Source organism: Sebastes fasciatus, chromosome 14, assembly GCF_043250625.1.
Source record: "Sebastes fasciatus isolate fSebFas1 chromosome 14, fSebFas1.pri, whole genome shotgun sequence".
Classification (NCBI taxonomy): domain Eukaryota; kingdom Metazoa; phylum Chordata; class Actinopteri; order Perciformes; family Sebastidae; genus Sebastes; species Sebastes fasciatus.
This window is the reverse complement of record NC_133808.1, coordinates 32,400,797-32,417,041: the sequence shown is the minus strand read 5'-3', so window position 1 is coordinate 32,417,041 and position 16,245 is coordinate 32,400,797. Positions and strand designations below refer to the sequence as shown.

At 43.9% G+C, this 16,245-nt stretch overlaps 1 protein-coding gene and 1 long non-coding RNA gene across 2 annotated transcripts in view; both read right to left on the bottom strand.

Annotated features, from left to right (window-relative positions):
• Positions 1-35: 35 nt before the first annotated feature.
• LOC141781980 (uncharacterized) lies at positions 36-2,030 on the bottom strand. Its single transcript, XR_012596997.1, has 2 exons — positions 744-2,030; positions 36-669 (listed from the first exon to the last, which is right to left on the bottom strand). It is a non-coding gene; the product is annotated as an uncharacterized LOC141781980 (long non-coding RNA).
• A 5,563-nt stretch (positions 2,031-7,593) lies between these two features.
• arhgef49 (Rho guanine nucleotide exchange factor 49) overlaps positions 7,594-16,245 on the bottom strand; it is a 21,368-nt gene continuing 12,716 nt past the window's right edge. The window contains exons 3-6 of the mRNA XM_074658056.1: positions 15,265-15,524; positions 11,464-12,059; positions 10,279-10,424; positions 7,594-10,038 (exon numbers count right to left, since the gene is read on the bottom strand). Of these exons, the coding sequence (XP_074514157.1) occupies positions 9,213-10,038; positions 10,279-10,424; positions 11,464-12,059; positions 15,265-15,524 (1,828 nt within the window). The 3' untranslated portion in view covers positions 7,594-9,212. The remainder of the gene's footprint in view (positions 10,039-10,278; positions 10,425-11,463; positions 12,060-15,264; positions 15,525-16,245) is intronic.

Sequence of the window (16,245 nt, the reverse complement as noted above, 5' to 3'; positions counted from 1 at the left end):
CGTCTGACTTTACAAACGAGCACAACGAGCAAAGACGTGTTTAAAATCTTTTAATATAATTCACAATATATTACATCGGGGAAATAATACATCAAATGCTTTCAAAATGCAGATGAGGAAAACAACAGAAACCGTATTCAGCTCAGCAGTTTGTTACTTTAGTACATGTTGAGACGATGAACAGGAGTATTGGTGCGGAGCGGAGCAGTCCTGCCCTCCAGAACACAGTGATTCACTACCTCTTCTTCCTCTTCTTCTGTTGCTACGTCATCGCAAACATTAAACAGTATCAGTCTTAAATAGAGGTTTGGTTTGATGAAGGTCGTCTCGACCCGCTGACGTCAGCATCACGAGCGCTCTGTTACTGAATCATAATAAAGTGCATTAAAGAAAATAAAGCCTTCATAAATAAAAACACAGTGAAATAAGAGAGAGAGGAGTAATTATATTGCCTGTTAGGTGATGTTAAGAGCCGACAGAGTGGCGGTCCGGTCCGGTCCGGTCCGGTCCGGGTGAGTCGGAGGTAAACGCTGCTGGGACGCATGTTTCAGTAGCATTAACAGTAATCAAGTACCAAGGCACAACAGCTCATCATCGCTATAGGTCATGATGACGGGTCACAAGATGACGGGTCACAAGATGACGGGTCACACGATGACGGGTCACACGCTGACGGGTCACACGCTGACGGGTCACACGATGACGGGTCACACGCTGACGGGTCACACGCTGACGGGTCACACGATGACGGTCACACGATGATGGGTCTCATGATGACGGGTCACAACGCATCATGACGAGATGGTTCGGACTTTTAATGAGTCAAGTAAACAGAGTTTTTCAACCTTTACTTCTAAAACAGCCGGTGAGATTATCATGGTATCATGTCGGGCTGCAACTAACCATTATATTCGTGATTAATCGATTAGTTGTTTGGTCTATAAAATGTCCAAGGTGACGTCCTCAAATGTCTTGTTTTGTCCACAACTCAAAGATATTCCGTTTACTGTCATAGAGGAGGAAAGAAACCAGAAAATATTCACATTTAAAGGTCCCATATCGTGCTCATTTTCAGGTTCATTCTTGTATTTTGTGTTTCTACTAGAACATGTTTACATTTGTAATGTTAAAAAAACCTTTATTTTCCTCATCCTGTCAGTCTGAATATGCCTGTATTCACCCTCTGTCTGAAACGCTCCGTTTTAGTGCATTTCAATGGAATTGCAACGGAATTGCGTTGCTAGGCAACAGCTTGGGTCCATGTTTACTTCCTGTCCGCTGATGTTATTCACATTCACTGCAACAGGACATTTCATGGGACACATTTAGAATGTTTTTGTTTAAAACCGTGCAATGATCTAAATATTGTATATTTGTGACATCACAAATGGACAGAAATCCTAACGGCTTGTTTCAAACACACAACTTCTGAATACGTGTTGTGTGTATTTTTCCGTATATTGAGTGTTTTGATAGTTTAACAGTATTTATATAAAGCACTTAAACCTGCTTTATAATATAAAAGACATGAAAATCACTTTTTACAATATGGGACCTTTAAGAAGCTGGAATCAGAGAATTTAGACTGTTTTTTTCATTAAAAAATGACTCAAATCGATTATCAAAATAGTTGGTGATTAATTTAATTGTTGACAACTAATTGATAAATCTTTGCAGCTCTATTACCATGGCTTTTTAAAATAGTGAATTTGATTGATTAATAAAATTTGATTGAGTTCTTTATTACAAACACACAGTAATGAAATTATTTTGAAGTTAAGTTTAAATAATTTATTTAAAATTGCCAATCGATTCTTCCAGTTTCTCAGATTCTCCTTTTTTTAATATATATTTATATATATAATTTTAAATTAAATAACGTTGGGTTTTGGACTGTTGGTCGAACAAAACTAAACATTAGATCAGTGGTTTCCATCCTTTTCTATCATTTAGTAAACTGACTAAGTGACATATTTTTATGGATATTTCATATTATATTCAATGCATAACTTTTAACATTAACATAACAATAATAATATAATAATAATAATAACAACATAACATTAAGGTTTGTGTAAAACGAGCGATTTGGATGAATTTTGAGCCGATTATTTCCTGTGAATGTTGAATCAGATGTGAGTTTCCTGTTGTTTTTAGGAACCTTTGATTCAGTTATCTGTCTGTATTATGTATTTTTTTAATTTTCAACAATCATTTATACTTATTAAGCTTCTTTTGTGACAAATTCAGTGTTTTCTTCTCCCTGACGCTCGGCTCTTTAGTTGTTTTTAACTGCCCCACTAGGGGTCACCAAAGCTTCCCGGGGGGTTGTGAGGTTTAAGGGTGTAAGAGAATTTATTTTAGTTTAGTTTGGATTATTATTTAAGATATAAACAGGATAAGGGCACGATGAAGACCTGGACACGTGAGAACATCACAGAGAACTTCCCTCTCTGATAAACAACCTCGTCCTGCATTAGAAAACAACCAAAGAACTGATAGAACAAAAGCCAAAGCATTGATTTGGCATAGGTTTTTACGCCGGATGCCCTTCCTGGTGGTGGGAGAAACCTGAGATCCCGGAGTAAACCCCGAACACGGGGAGAACTTTACAACAGTAAACTCCTCACAGAAAGGCCCAGACCAGACCAGAGATCGAACCCACGACCTTCTCGCTGTGAGCAGCGCCACTGTGCCGCCTATTAAGTATGAATGATTGTTAAGAATTTAAAAAATACATAATACTGAGAATTATGTTAAAAGTTAATAATCTGCTCAGAATTCATCCAAATCGCTCGTTTTACACAAACGTCCTGCAGGTTTTGCGTTCACTATTTGGATTCATTTTACAGTTTATCAGCTGTTCTGTACTGTTATTGTTAAGCATTGAATATAACATGAAATATCCATAACAATATGTCCCTTAGTCAGCTTCCTGCTCTTCCTCCTGTGCAGACGCTTCGCTGAGTTGCTCTCCGCTTTGCTTTCTTTTTATCATTGCTATGCTTATCTTTCGCTACTAAATTTTTGGAAAACGGGTCCTGGATACTTACAAATCACTGGGAGTTTAATTTATGAAAGAAACTGAAGGCTACCACTGTTTTAAAAACTGTTTTACTTTGTGAGCGCGGCCTATCAGCAGCACAAGCCTGTACTATAGTGAACGGGAGCGAGGTGCTTGGCTAAAGCTGATCAGCAGCAAGATGCCTCCCTTCTCCACGGATGACTACTACAAACTTCTACAGAAGATAGCAGTGCTGGAAACAAAGATTATCCGGCTCGAAGTGAATGCGGAGGTGAATGGACTATGTGGGAATGAAACCACTCTACCACTGACTCAAAACAGTGGACTGGAACAGGCTAATAGAAAGCTAATTAGCACCAACAAGACCACCAAGAATCAAGAGGGCAATAAATCGACTAGTAGTCCTCCCTGGAACGCTCTTGGTGCAAAGCCAAAGCGTAAATCATGTCCCTGGGAAATGGGAGGCAAACTTACAGGCAGAACCCAGCACCCTCAGATATGTGATGCGACCGGCTGGCCTGCATTAGCATCCGAGCACAGTGCCTCATCAACCCCTGTACAAAGTAAGGTCCAACCTTGGAGTTCACTGACCACATGAAGGAGCTGGTCAATGCTGGAACTAAACTTACTCCCCGCCCTACACCTATTTTCTCTCCCATGATCCCCCCACGAGGTCGACCTCGAACAACTTTGGCACTATCTCCACAAGCACGACACCCACCACCTCCATCCCCTCCACAATGGAATCAGCCTCTGTCTCCGCAGCCTGATAAGGATGCTCCTTTACAAAATGCTGCAAGCACAGATTGATATGTGCTGGGTCCAGGCTTCAAGGCTAATGATACACGTGACTGTTTCCAGGATAAGCTGGGGCCCTGTGTGATGAGAGCTTCTTCTATCTCAGTTCTAATAAGTAGTAGAAACAGAGGATGGTGAACCTGCAAAGAAACAGGAAGATTTTTACTGATTGTGCTAATTTATCAAATTTAGCATTGATTCCTTGCCAGCCAAACCATGTCCCAAAAAATAATAATAATGCTTCTAGCACATTAAAGCTAGCCCTGTTAAACGTCAGGTCTTTGGCAGCAAAAAGTTTTTTATTATTGAGCACAAGCTTGATTTTATGTTTTTAACTGAAACTTGGTTAGACCAAAATAACAGTGCAGCTGTTCTTATCGAGTCAACTCCTCCCAACTTTAGTTTTATGAGCGAAGCTAGAATGCATAAGAAAGGAGGTGGAGTTGCCTTATTGTTTAATGATTCTCTCCAATGCAAACAGATATCTTATGGACATTTTGCTTCTTTTGAATATGTCGCTCTTCAGCTGAACTCCTCTTCTCGAGCTTTGTTTCTCAATATCTACAGGCCACCTAAATACTGTGCAAACTTTTTTGATGATTTTACTGAACTGCTGTCTGTAATTTGTGTTGACTTTGACTGTGTAGTCATTGTTGGTGATTTTAACATCCATGTTGACAACCAACAGGACAGAGGGGCCAAAGAACTGTGTCAGGTTCTTGATAACTATGGAATGAGTCAGCATGTGACGGAGCCCACACACAATAGGGGACACACTTTGGACTTAATCATATCAAAGGGCCTGAACATTTCCAAGGTTGTAGTGATGGATGTTGCTCTGTCTGATCATTCATGTGTATTCTTTGAGAGTACTCTTCCTGTGCACAGAAATGATAAGACAGAGGTAATCACAAAAAGGTATATCACTGAAAATACCAGTGATCAATTTGTTCAGGCTTTCTCTTCCACACCCACCCTCCCCTGGACCTCTGTCAATGAGCTTGTAGATAATTTCAATTCTAAAATGACAAATGTTATTGATACCATTGCACCCAAAACGGTGAAGATTGTCTCTGGTAAGAAAAAATCTCCATGGAGAAATACCATGTTGGTAAGAAATGAAAAAAGAGAGTGTCGAAAAGCTGAACGCCAGTGGCGGAAAACAAATCTACAAGTTCATTATGACATCTATAAAGAGAGACTGCATTTATAATTCAGAACTGAAAAATGCAAGGCGGTCCTTCTTCTCTGACATCATCACCAAAAACAATAACAATGCACGTGCCCTGTTTGCTACTGTCGACAGGCTAACAAACCCTCCTGTGTCAGTAGCCTCTGAACTTTTATCCTCCAGGGCCTGCAATGAATTTGCTTCCTTTTTTACAGAAAAAATTCACAAAATCAGACAAGCAGTCACTTCCTCCATAGCAGGTACAGGATGTTTGTTTCCCCTGCGTCCACTTAAACCTGGCGCAAATACCATGACACAGTTTTATCCAATAAATCAGACATACCTGGAGGAAATCATACAACATCTAAAATCCTCCTCATGCTGCCTTGACATTCTGCCAACAGGCCTTCAGATTGTCTGGTCTCAGAGCTTTTACAGATTGTTAATGCATCTCTTGTTTCAGGAGTCTTCCCACAGGCCCTGAAAACTGCTGTCATCAAACCACTCCTCAAAAAGAACAATCTGGACTCATCAGTAGTAAATAATTACAGACCGATATCAAATCTTCCATTCTTGTCTAAAATAATTGAAAAAACAGTTTTTCAAAAATTAAATAGCTTTCTGGCACTAAACAACTCTTTTGATGTCTTCCAGTCAGGTTTTCGACGAAACCACAGCACTGAGACTGCTCTTGTTAAGGTCTTCAATGACATCCGATTGAACACAGACAGTGGTAGAACTACGGTTTTAGTTTTACTGGATCTCAGTGCTGCATTCGACACGGTTGACCATAATATATTACTAGACCGACTGGAAAACTGGGTGGGTATTTCTGGCATAGCACTCAGCTCGTTTAAATCCTACCTAAAAGACAGGGACTTCTTTGTGTCTATAGGTAATTGCAAATCTGAGCTGAACAAAATCACATGCGGAGTTCCCCAAGGCTCTATCTTGGGGCCTCTTTAGTTTAACATCTACATGCTCCCACTGGGTCAGATTTTTGAGAACAACAAAATAAATTACCATAACTATGCAGACGACACACAAATTTACATAACTCTATCACCAGGAGACTACAGTCCAATACAAGCACTGAGTGAGTGCATTGAACAAGTCAATAATTGGATGTGCCAGAATTTTCTTCAGCTGAACAAAGACAAAACTGAGGTTGTAGTTTTTGGAGCCAAAGAGGAAAGATTAAAGGTTAGTGCTCACCTACAATCTGTGATGTTAAAAAGCTCGGACCGAGCCAGAAACCTTGGTGTAGTCATGGACTCAGACCTGAGCTTTAACAGCCATATTAAGACAATTACAAAGACAGCCTTCTATCACCTGAAGAATATAAGAAGAATTAGAGGACTGATGTCTCAGCAGGATTTGGAAAAACTAGTCCATGCATTTATCTTCAGCCGACTTGACTACTATAACGGCGTCTTTACTGGTCTTCCTAAAAAATCGATCAGACAGCTGCAGCTGATTCAGAACGCTGCTGCTAGAGTCCTCACTAAGACCAAGAAAGTGGATCACATCAGTCCAGTTCTGAAGTCTCTACACTGGCTGCCTGTCTCTCAGAGAATTGATTTCAAAATACTGCTGCTGGTTTACAAAGCACTAAATGGTTTAGGGCCAAAATACATGTCTGATCTGCTGCTGTGTTATGAACCATCCAGACCTCTCAGGTCATCTGGATCAGGTCTGCTTAGTGTCCCCAGAGTCACAACTAAACATGCAGAAGCAGCGTTCAGTTTTTATGCACCAAATATCTGGAACAAGCTCCCAGAAACCTGCAGGACCGCTCCAACTCTCACTTCTTTTAAAACAAAGCTTAAAACTTTCCTGTTTGCGGGTGCCTTTTATTCTGACACTGCACTATAACTTCTACTCTTTTGAGTTTTATACAATTTTAGCTTCAAACCTAGCTTTTATTTTTAGCTTGTTTTTATTTTCTAATCTTTAATGTTTTAATGTTTTTATGTTTTTATAACTGTTTTAATTATTTCTTAATGTTCTTTTGCATTTTGTTGCAATGTTCTTGAATGTTTCTGTAAAGCACTTTGAATTGCCCTGTTGTTGAAATGTGCTATACAAATAAAGCTGCCTTGCCTTGCCTTGCCTTGCCTTGCCTTGCCTTGCCTTGCCTTGCCTTGCCTTGCCTTGCCTTGCCTTGCCTTGCCTTGCCTTGCCTTGCCTTGCCTTGCCTTGCCTTGCCTTGCCTTGCCTTGCCTTGCCTTGCCTTGCCTTGCCTTGCCTTGCCTTGCCTTGCCTTCCTCCATGATAGAAAAGGAAAAGGATAGAGGCAGTGATTCTCAAAGTGGGGTCCGCGAAATAATTTGCTATAAATGATAAAATTGTGATTTAAATGCTGTCAAGTCCAAATGCACTTTGAATAAAATCACTCTGTATATGAGTGGTATTAACATTTGTCCCCATTGTGGGACTAATAAAGGATTATCTCATCTTATGTTAGTACAAATGATACGCCTTTGCTTCATTGGTGTGATCACGACGGGGTCCTTGGAGCATTTTCCCTATACGGGGTCCCTGGCCTCCAAAAGGTTGAGAACCAGTGCACACTCTTCTTAGGGATCTCTTCTTTTGGATTCACCAACAAACTTCTGATTAGAAAACAACATTTTTTGGAGTCGTAAACAAAACTTTTGGATTCGTAAACAAAACTTTTGGATTCGTAAACAAAACTTTTGGATTCGTAAACAAAACTTTTGGATTCGTAAACAAAACTTTTGAAGTCGTAAACAACATTTTTGGAGTCGCATTTTCGTTATTTTGTCGAACAAATGATGAATCAGATGAATCCATAATGCAGATCACAGTTTGTTGCAGCCCTACAAATAGATAATAATACTTCTGTTATTCCGTCCCATGACCCGGTTCTGTGTGAACCCACATCAGGTCCTGAACACAAGGTTGAAAGGTTGAAAGATTGAAAGACTCTGAACACACAACAGTGTTTGACTTCACCTGATGTCAACAGTTAAAGGAGACTGACTGGACTGATTGAGACGATCTGAACTCCTTAGTGTCGTCGGGACGATGGAGAGAAACAACCGAGATCAGATTTGAGACTTTGAGTTAAATCCGCCACATGAAACTGAGGAACTCCTGTGAGATTATAAATGCGTGTACAGTAGCTACGTGTGTTGGAGCTGGCAGAGATTATTGCTGTTATGTTGAGTTCTCATTGAACCACAGTGATACAGGAGGTCTGTCTGCTCGGCTGCATCTCTGGCAGTGACGGTCGCTGTACCGCCGACGTCCAGCAGAGGGCGGCAAACACACACAGGAGAAGGGCAGTGACGACCAAAACAGAAACCACGGAAACAAATGTTAATCCCCCCCCCCCCACTGTCTGGTATCAAAATTACATTACAGTTTCTCTTCTTGCAGTCAGCCATGTTTATACGGAGTTACTTTAGTGACTTTATTATGCAGTCAAACAGAAGAGGTTTGAGAGCAAAACTTTACACTGTAATCAAAAAATGTTTTACTGCACTTAAAATAAAAATGTATTATTACAAATCAAAAATATTTGTTTGCTATTGAGCTAAATCTTTTGGATTCGCAAACAAAACTTTTGGATTCGCAAAAAAAAACCTTTTTGATTCGCAGAGACAATTTTTGAATTCGCAAACAAAACTTGAATTCGTAAACAAAACTTTTAGATTCACAAACAAAACTTTTAGATTCACAAACAAAACTTTGGAAATTGTGAAGGAAACTTGAATTCGAAAACAAAATTTTCGGATTTGCAAACAAAACTTTTGGATTCGAAAATGAAACTTTTGCATTCGCATTTAATTTGCATTTTAATCACAAATGTATTTTACTTGCAGGAAAGCGTTTTTTGATTACAGTGTCGGTAGTTCTGCTCTCAAACCTCTTCTGTCTGACTGCATAATAAAGTCACTAAAGTACCTCCGTATATTCAGTCTTGCATTTCAACAGTATTCACTGAAAACAGCTCTCTTTACAATCAAGGCCGACGAGCTCAGCCCAGGTTTTTTTGGTCGTCCAAGAATCTTTTAAATCTTCGTACACAACTTCATGACAGTATGGCGCACTTATAGCTTTGTAAGAAAAAAGTGCTGGAGACTTTGAGACGGTGTTTTTTAACAGTGGCGTCACTCAGAAATGCTTCTCGTAGTCAGTTTGCAGTCAAAGGATTGAGGTTATTTACAGCGTGTCGGCGGTTGGTTAGTCTCAGGAGCGCGTCTGGTTCGTGTTGATCATGATGTTGGGCAGAGCGTTGCGTCTTTTCCTCCAGGTGCCCAAGTCTCGAGTGTATCTCTTAATCTGATGGAACCACTGCTGGGTGCGAGATTTGTCCGAGGCGCGGAAGACGAAAGACTCCCGCCGAATATCGAGCACCTCGAATGTGTCCTCGCAGTCGGGATCCGTCGACACCACGCAGTTCGTCAGACGGATGGGCTCTCTCAGCACGGCGAACTTCCCGCTGCTCTTGTCCTTGATTAGAACCAGCACTCCGTCTCGGATGCTGTCGCCACCGCCGTCCCCCTGAGCCCCCAGGTCGGCGCCCTGTGCCGGGGCGTCCCCGGCCCGCTGTATCCGCACCATCAGCAGACTCTGGACGTTCTGGAACTTGAGGGCCTTGCTGCCCTTCTTCACCCACTGACCGTCCGCCGGCTGGGACAGCTGGAGGGGTCCCTCCATGACGAACCGCGTGTTCTCCCTCGCCCAGCCCACCGTCTTCATCGACACCTCCCGCATCTCGATGTTGATGACCTCCCGGTTTTTGCGGCTGTCGCGGCGGAACGAGCGCAGGGACCAGGTGACGCCGTTGCCCTCCTGCTTGGTCTTCATGTTGATGTGCTCCAGGTGGGACTCCACCCGACTCTTGGCCTCGCGGAGGCGAGCGTAGTCCGGGTGGCACTCGGGGGTGACCTTGATGATGCGGCTCAACAGAAGCGGGTATTTGGTGACGCGCTGGAGGGGCGCCATGAGGAAGGAGCGCAGGTTCATGCGACGCAGTGCCGTGTTGTCGTTCTGGGAAACATCCAAGAAGATTCTAGAAAAAGACAGAAAAAGTCTGTTCATGTCCTGAGAAAACTCTGAAAGCGTTGATTCATGGGAACCACACGACGGCCTGACTCATGGTTCCGTCTAAAAATATGAATGATTGCAGCTCTGCTCTCCAAATAGACCTCCTTCTGAATAAATGATAACCTGCTGTCTCTTCCATTAAGAATGATACAGACAGGAAGTGGAGGAAGCTCCCAGACGCTAACAGGAAGAAGAGGAACGGTACCTGAGCAGCTCTTTCTCCTTCTCCAGCGTGTTGAGCAGGTTGACCGCGGTGGACTGCTGCAGGCAGTAGGTCTGGAAGGCCGGCAGCATGTTGACGAACTCCAGGAAGATCTCTCCGATGTAGACCGTCAGCAGGTCTTCATCCCCCTGAGGCCAAACCACAAGAGAGGAAACGGTCATTTACGTCTGCTGGGACGCAGCAGTGATCGGGGGGTTTACAGCCCGGACACACCGGGAACGTCACCGGGAACGTCAGCAGCACGTGGCGGCTGCGTTACCTGGTGTTTTTTATTTCGGCGTCTGTGTTAACAGGTTAGAGCAGCCACACTGCCCGCGTGAGACGCACGTCTCTTCTAGAGATTTGAGGTCTCGCCTATTTTAGACACGTGCCGCGCGGTTCACAGCAACAACAGACAGTGAAGGTGATCTATTGACTTTATATTGACATTTTACCAGCTACATTACTACAGTTTCAATGTCTATCTGTAGAATGTTATGGAGATGAAAAACACTTCCTGCTTTCATTTCAAAATAAAAGCCCTCAAGCGTTTTTTCTGTGGCTTTTATTCTGAAATATGTGCCGGACAGTGTTGTAGAACATGCAGTGACTTGCAGAGCTCCATGAATGAATATAGTACAGGGTTTTAATTGTGGATTATTACTATTATTTACTAATTACATCATGTTTCTTAACCTTTCTCTGTCTAAAATAAATATAAATGATATTTATAATGAAATGAAATGGACATTAAAAGGCAAACTCTATGTAGAATGAAAGGGCTGACAGCAGCAGCCACCACGCCACGCAGCCGCCACGCAACCGCCACACAGCCGCCACACAGCCGCCACGCGCTCCTGGCGTTCCTGGTGTGTCGGAGGCTTTAGCCTCAGAGGCTACAGGTTAACGCTGAGTGGAGGTGGGGCTACGAGATGCTGTATATGAGATGCTGTATATGAGAAGCTGTATATGAGAAGCTGTATGAACAGCAGGATTCAGTGGCTCTCAGGTGAACATCGACAAAGCAAAAGTGCGACCAACATCTTGCAAAGATATACTTTGTGTTGCAAGCATAGGCACAGTTTGAACTTTAAGGTTGTGGGTTGTAATCCCAGACCAGAAGGAGCTCCGAGCTTAAAGAGCCCGTTGTCTAAGCCATGATAGATAGAGAGAGAGGGGGGGGGTCACCTGGTCGAAGGCCTGGTCGATGCTGTCCTGCAGGTGTTCGGTGAAGCGGTCGTTGACGTCGATCAGCTCCTGAACGTTACCGAACACCACGGCGAGCTGCTCGGCCGTCAGCAGCGCGGCGCTCTGCATGGGGCAGTAGAACTCCTCCCTGATGATGCGCAGGTCCTCGCCGTAGCTCGACTCCGTGTTCAGGAACTCCAGGATGGCCTCCTTGCGCTCGGTGCGCAGTTTGGAGCAACGCTCGCACATGCGCTCTCCTCGCTCTTTGGAGGCGCCGTCCCTCAGCCCGCAGTCGGGACAGGGTCTCTGGGCCTCCCAGGCTCTGAGGGAGGCCGATGGCCTCTTCCAGGTGCGGGACAGACCCGGGCCGATGCCGCTGTCCACCCGCTCCACCTCGCCGCCGCCCCCCCGGTTCCTCCGGTACCGGCGTGGCTCGCTGTCCTCCTCCTCCCGCTCGTCGCTGAGGCCCACCACGCCGCTGTCCACGCTGAGGCTGCTGATGGTGCTCCAGCGGTGCTGCCCGGACCGGGTCACGCCCAGACCCGCCTGGCGCTCCTCGCCGGGCGGCTCAGAGCGACCACGGAGAGCTGCTGGAGCTGCAGAGAAGATCACATCCATTAGTGCTCATCATGGCTATAGATCTCTGTCAGAATCTCTAATGGACGCCTGTTTAATCTGGGCCGCTCGTTACTGCTCACGTCAACATGAAGACACATTATAGATATCATCTGTCTCCAATAATCACGTCCCTCAACCGTTGTCCTCATGCCGGGTTCATTATCCAGCTGCTACCTTCATCAGGTATTAATATGACACCTCTGGATGATGAGGAGTCTTTTGGTGCTGAGGAAACTATTTCTAGCCCGTTTATCCGTTTTCTTTCAGGAGCAACGAGGTCGTGGTATTGACTGACAGTCTGTGTCCGGAGTCAAAGAGCTTCTGTTGACAGGAAGGTCTCAGTATTAGCAGGGGAACTCTGTGTGTGTGTGTGTGTGTGTGTGTGTGTGTGTGTGTGTGTGTGTGTGTGTGTGTTTGTGTGTTTGGTGGGGGGGGTGAGGACGGGTGCAAAGGCCAAGAATATTCAGAGACAAGCGTGACACCGAGTCGCACGAGAGAAACAACACAAATGCAGCTCTGAACAGACGGACGGATTCTACGATGTCAGGCTCAGCTGGAGGTTCATTCACAAGAAACCAACACAGTATGTTCACTAGAGAAAACAACATCAGCATGCAAAATTGAAATAAAAAAAGAGTTATAATAATAATAATACATTAAATAAACATATAAGTTAATAAAAAAGGGGAGGGGAGCAGAGATATAGCAATATCACAATATCATTTCCTCAGGCAGACACATGCGTCCGCCTTCACATGTAAGGTCACTTCCAGGCACATGTATGTAGATGTGCATGCGTGTCAACCCAGGTGTACCTGAGTCCATCTCTTCTCAAAAACATTCTCCATATTCCTTATTTTGTGAGTTCCCTTTTCCATAACTTTTACTTCTTGAATCAAATTTTTCCATTTTATGAAATCTGGGGGTTTAGTTTAGATATATTTTAGTTTCAGACTGATTTTAATGGGAAGAATGCAGGACATTTTTTTCGGGGAAAATCCATCGGGTGCGCCGTCGCAAGACGCTCGCGAGTGCCTTTATTTTCAGCTCCACTTACAGAGCTAACAGTGTGCAACCGTAGCTAACGTTCGGTTAGAAATGGACTCAGACTCCAACACAAACTCCACGGAAGCACAAAAAAACAAAGTTCTATCTGGTGAAGCAGAACAGGAATGTGACCGACGTCGAAGGAAAACTAGGATCAACATCAGCCTTGGATTCATGGAGGGACCTTCGTTTGGTTCTGGGTTTCAAAACGGACACCAAGCTGGCAAAACTCCCATCGGACAGGTACGCTGACGTTACTGCCAAGCGTGTGAAACATGTAGTGGAGAAGCCAATCCTCATGTGTTTGCCAGTGTGCTCTGCCGCCCTCTACGGGCCTGGAGTGAGCTGATTGGGGATAAAGGCCCGGCCAAGAGACGGCCAGGCGCCGCTGATTGGAGGCACACGGCTTTAAACGTCTGCTCTTTGTTGCTGCTGCCTTCTGTTCTGATTTTGGTACCTTTTATTTAAAGAATCTGGAATTTGAACCCCATTTTGAGCTCAACTTTAACATTCCTCATTTCCTGTTTTTTGCGGCTCAAAGCCCGTCAGTGTTAAAACTACAGAAGTACTCCCAATCAGCCACCATATGAAGGTCAAAAGGTCACTACACTAAAGGTTTAACGCTGCCTTTTTGGAGTACAAAGACTTCATGGATTCCATCAGTAATGGACTTTTTGTTTTTCAGCCACATGGTAGCAAACAGGAACAAAAGGACTCAGGCCATCTTGAAGCACTAAGAACAAAGGAGAGTGGTATGTAAGAAAAAGTCTTGCTGTTGCTACTCAACAATGGACTTTGCCGTCTGTGTGGATGTGAACATGTGCAACTAAACTGTGAAGAAGAATGAGATGAACATTACATGCTGTGAATGAACTGAGATACTCTTGTGAACTTAAACACTTTAAAATGAGATGAACTCGGATTACTGCAGATGTTTGTTTGAAATGTGGAACTTAATTGGTTAAACTTAATTAAACTGTTGATATACATACGATACTGTGTATTGGTAGTGTAGTTTTAGCTGTCAGTCACGCTCAGTCTCGTGTGTGTCGCCTCACTGTTTTGAGCGATGCTCGCTGGCGTCTACGTAGCGCGAGCAACAGGACGCTGACTGTTGATTCGTACATCGAGCCCCTTTAAAGACCACTCAAAGGGCTCAAAGATGTGTTGTTATATGTTTTCAAAGTACGGAGAAGGATGTAGCAAGCAGATGCTACCAAGTTGGATTATGGGAAATGTAGGATTCAGTGTTAATGGAGCGTTTATGACCCAAACGAGACTAAAAGTCTAAAATATCTCTCTCTGCAATTTCAGTTTGGATTAGTAGGGCTGTCAAGGTTAACGCGATAATAATAACGCGTTTTAACGCACATTCGTTTTAACGCAACTCATTTCTTTAACGCAGCTTGTGATTTTTAGTTTGCAGAATGCTCAGTTTTAAAGCTAGAGTGAAGATACTGATATCATATGAAACTAAATAACCTGATGAATCCATCGGTACCAACCATGTCAGACTAGCTGGTCATGAAGGAGGTTAAATAACGCTCCAAACTTACACTAAATGTTGGAGAGGAAAAACTGTCATGTCCATTTTCAAAGGGGTCCCTTGACCTCTGACCTCCAGATCAGTGAATGTAAATGGGTTCTATGGGTACCCACGAGTCTCCCCTTTACAGACATGCCCACTTTATGATAATCACATGCAGTTTGGGGCAAGTCATAGTCAAGTCAGCACACTGACACACTGACAGCTGTTGTTGCCTGTTGGGCTGCAGTTTGCCATGTTATGATTGGAGCATATTGTTTTATGCTAAATGCAGTACCTGTGAGGGTTTCTGGATCAATATCTGTTATTGATCTGTGTTGTTAATTGATTTACAATAATAAATATATACATACATTTACATAAAGCAGCATATTTGTCCACTCCCATGTTGATAAGAGGATTAAATACTTGACTAATCTCCTTTAAGGTTCATTTAGAACAGATAAAAAATGTGTGATTAAATATTTTAATCAATTGACAGCCGTAATAATAAAACATTGTAGCTTCAATTTTATCATCATTTGCTCAAAAAATAAAATAATAAATGCCTTTCATACAGTCAAGAACAACACGTGTCATCATGTACTCACCACTGTCTCGGTCTCGGTCTCTGTCGCGGTCTCGCCGGTGGCCGTGGAGGCGTGCGGCTGCAGCAATCTTCATCTCCAGCTGTTTGCGCTTGGAGGCGTCGGCCGGCATGGGGTCGCTGTAGTGGGGCCGGAGACGGCACTCTCGCTGCGCCCTCACCGTCTCCGCCAGCTCATAGGCTGCGTCCGAGCTGGAGCGCCTGCAGCCCAGAGCGGCGTGCTGCCGGATGGGAAGGAAGGGAACAACACGTGTGTGTGTCAATCAAACGGTCACGTTGCTATAGCAACAGATGAAGGAGGGCAAAAAACCCTCTCTCCGAGGAGGAGATGAGGTGATGATGAGAGAGGAATCACAGCGTGTTTCATGTCACTGTGTTCATGACATCATTACATAACTGGTGGTTATCTCTCTGATCCCTGATGTCATACGGAGACGCAGCGCTGATCTGCTGCCAACTTTAGTCAGAACACAGAAATCTGCTCTGAAATCTGCTCTGATCACAACCTGAAACCAGCCGGCCTGCAACAGTCATAAAAACCCGCTGGCTGTTTCTGAGGACTTCCCCGAAAAAAACACTGCAGCATTCTGCACGGACAGACGTGGCGTTTAACCTCCTCTTAGAGTCTATCAACCTCCTGGGAGTTGACCTGAGGTGGAAAGTTCAAAGGTCATCCCCCTATGACACGCGACTCCTCCTCACCCACATCCATTTGCATTCGATGATATCGGCTTTACGTGACCTTCTCCGATCGCTAACACACGACGGAGAGACGCAGGAAGGTTTTTCAGAAAGCAACACGTTCGACAGCTCGCAGCGATCGGGAAGAATGAAGGAGAATAATTCATGTTCACTCTGTAGCCGTCGTCGCTTTGGGGACGCAGAGGAGCCGAAAACACGAGAAAGACGAGAAGCTAAACGCACCTCGACATCTGTTCTCTAAACTACCTGCAGCCTGGTAGCATGCACAGCAGGATGGGACTCC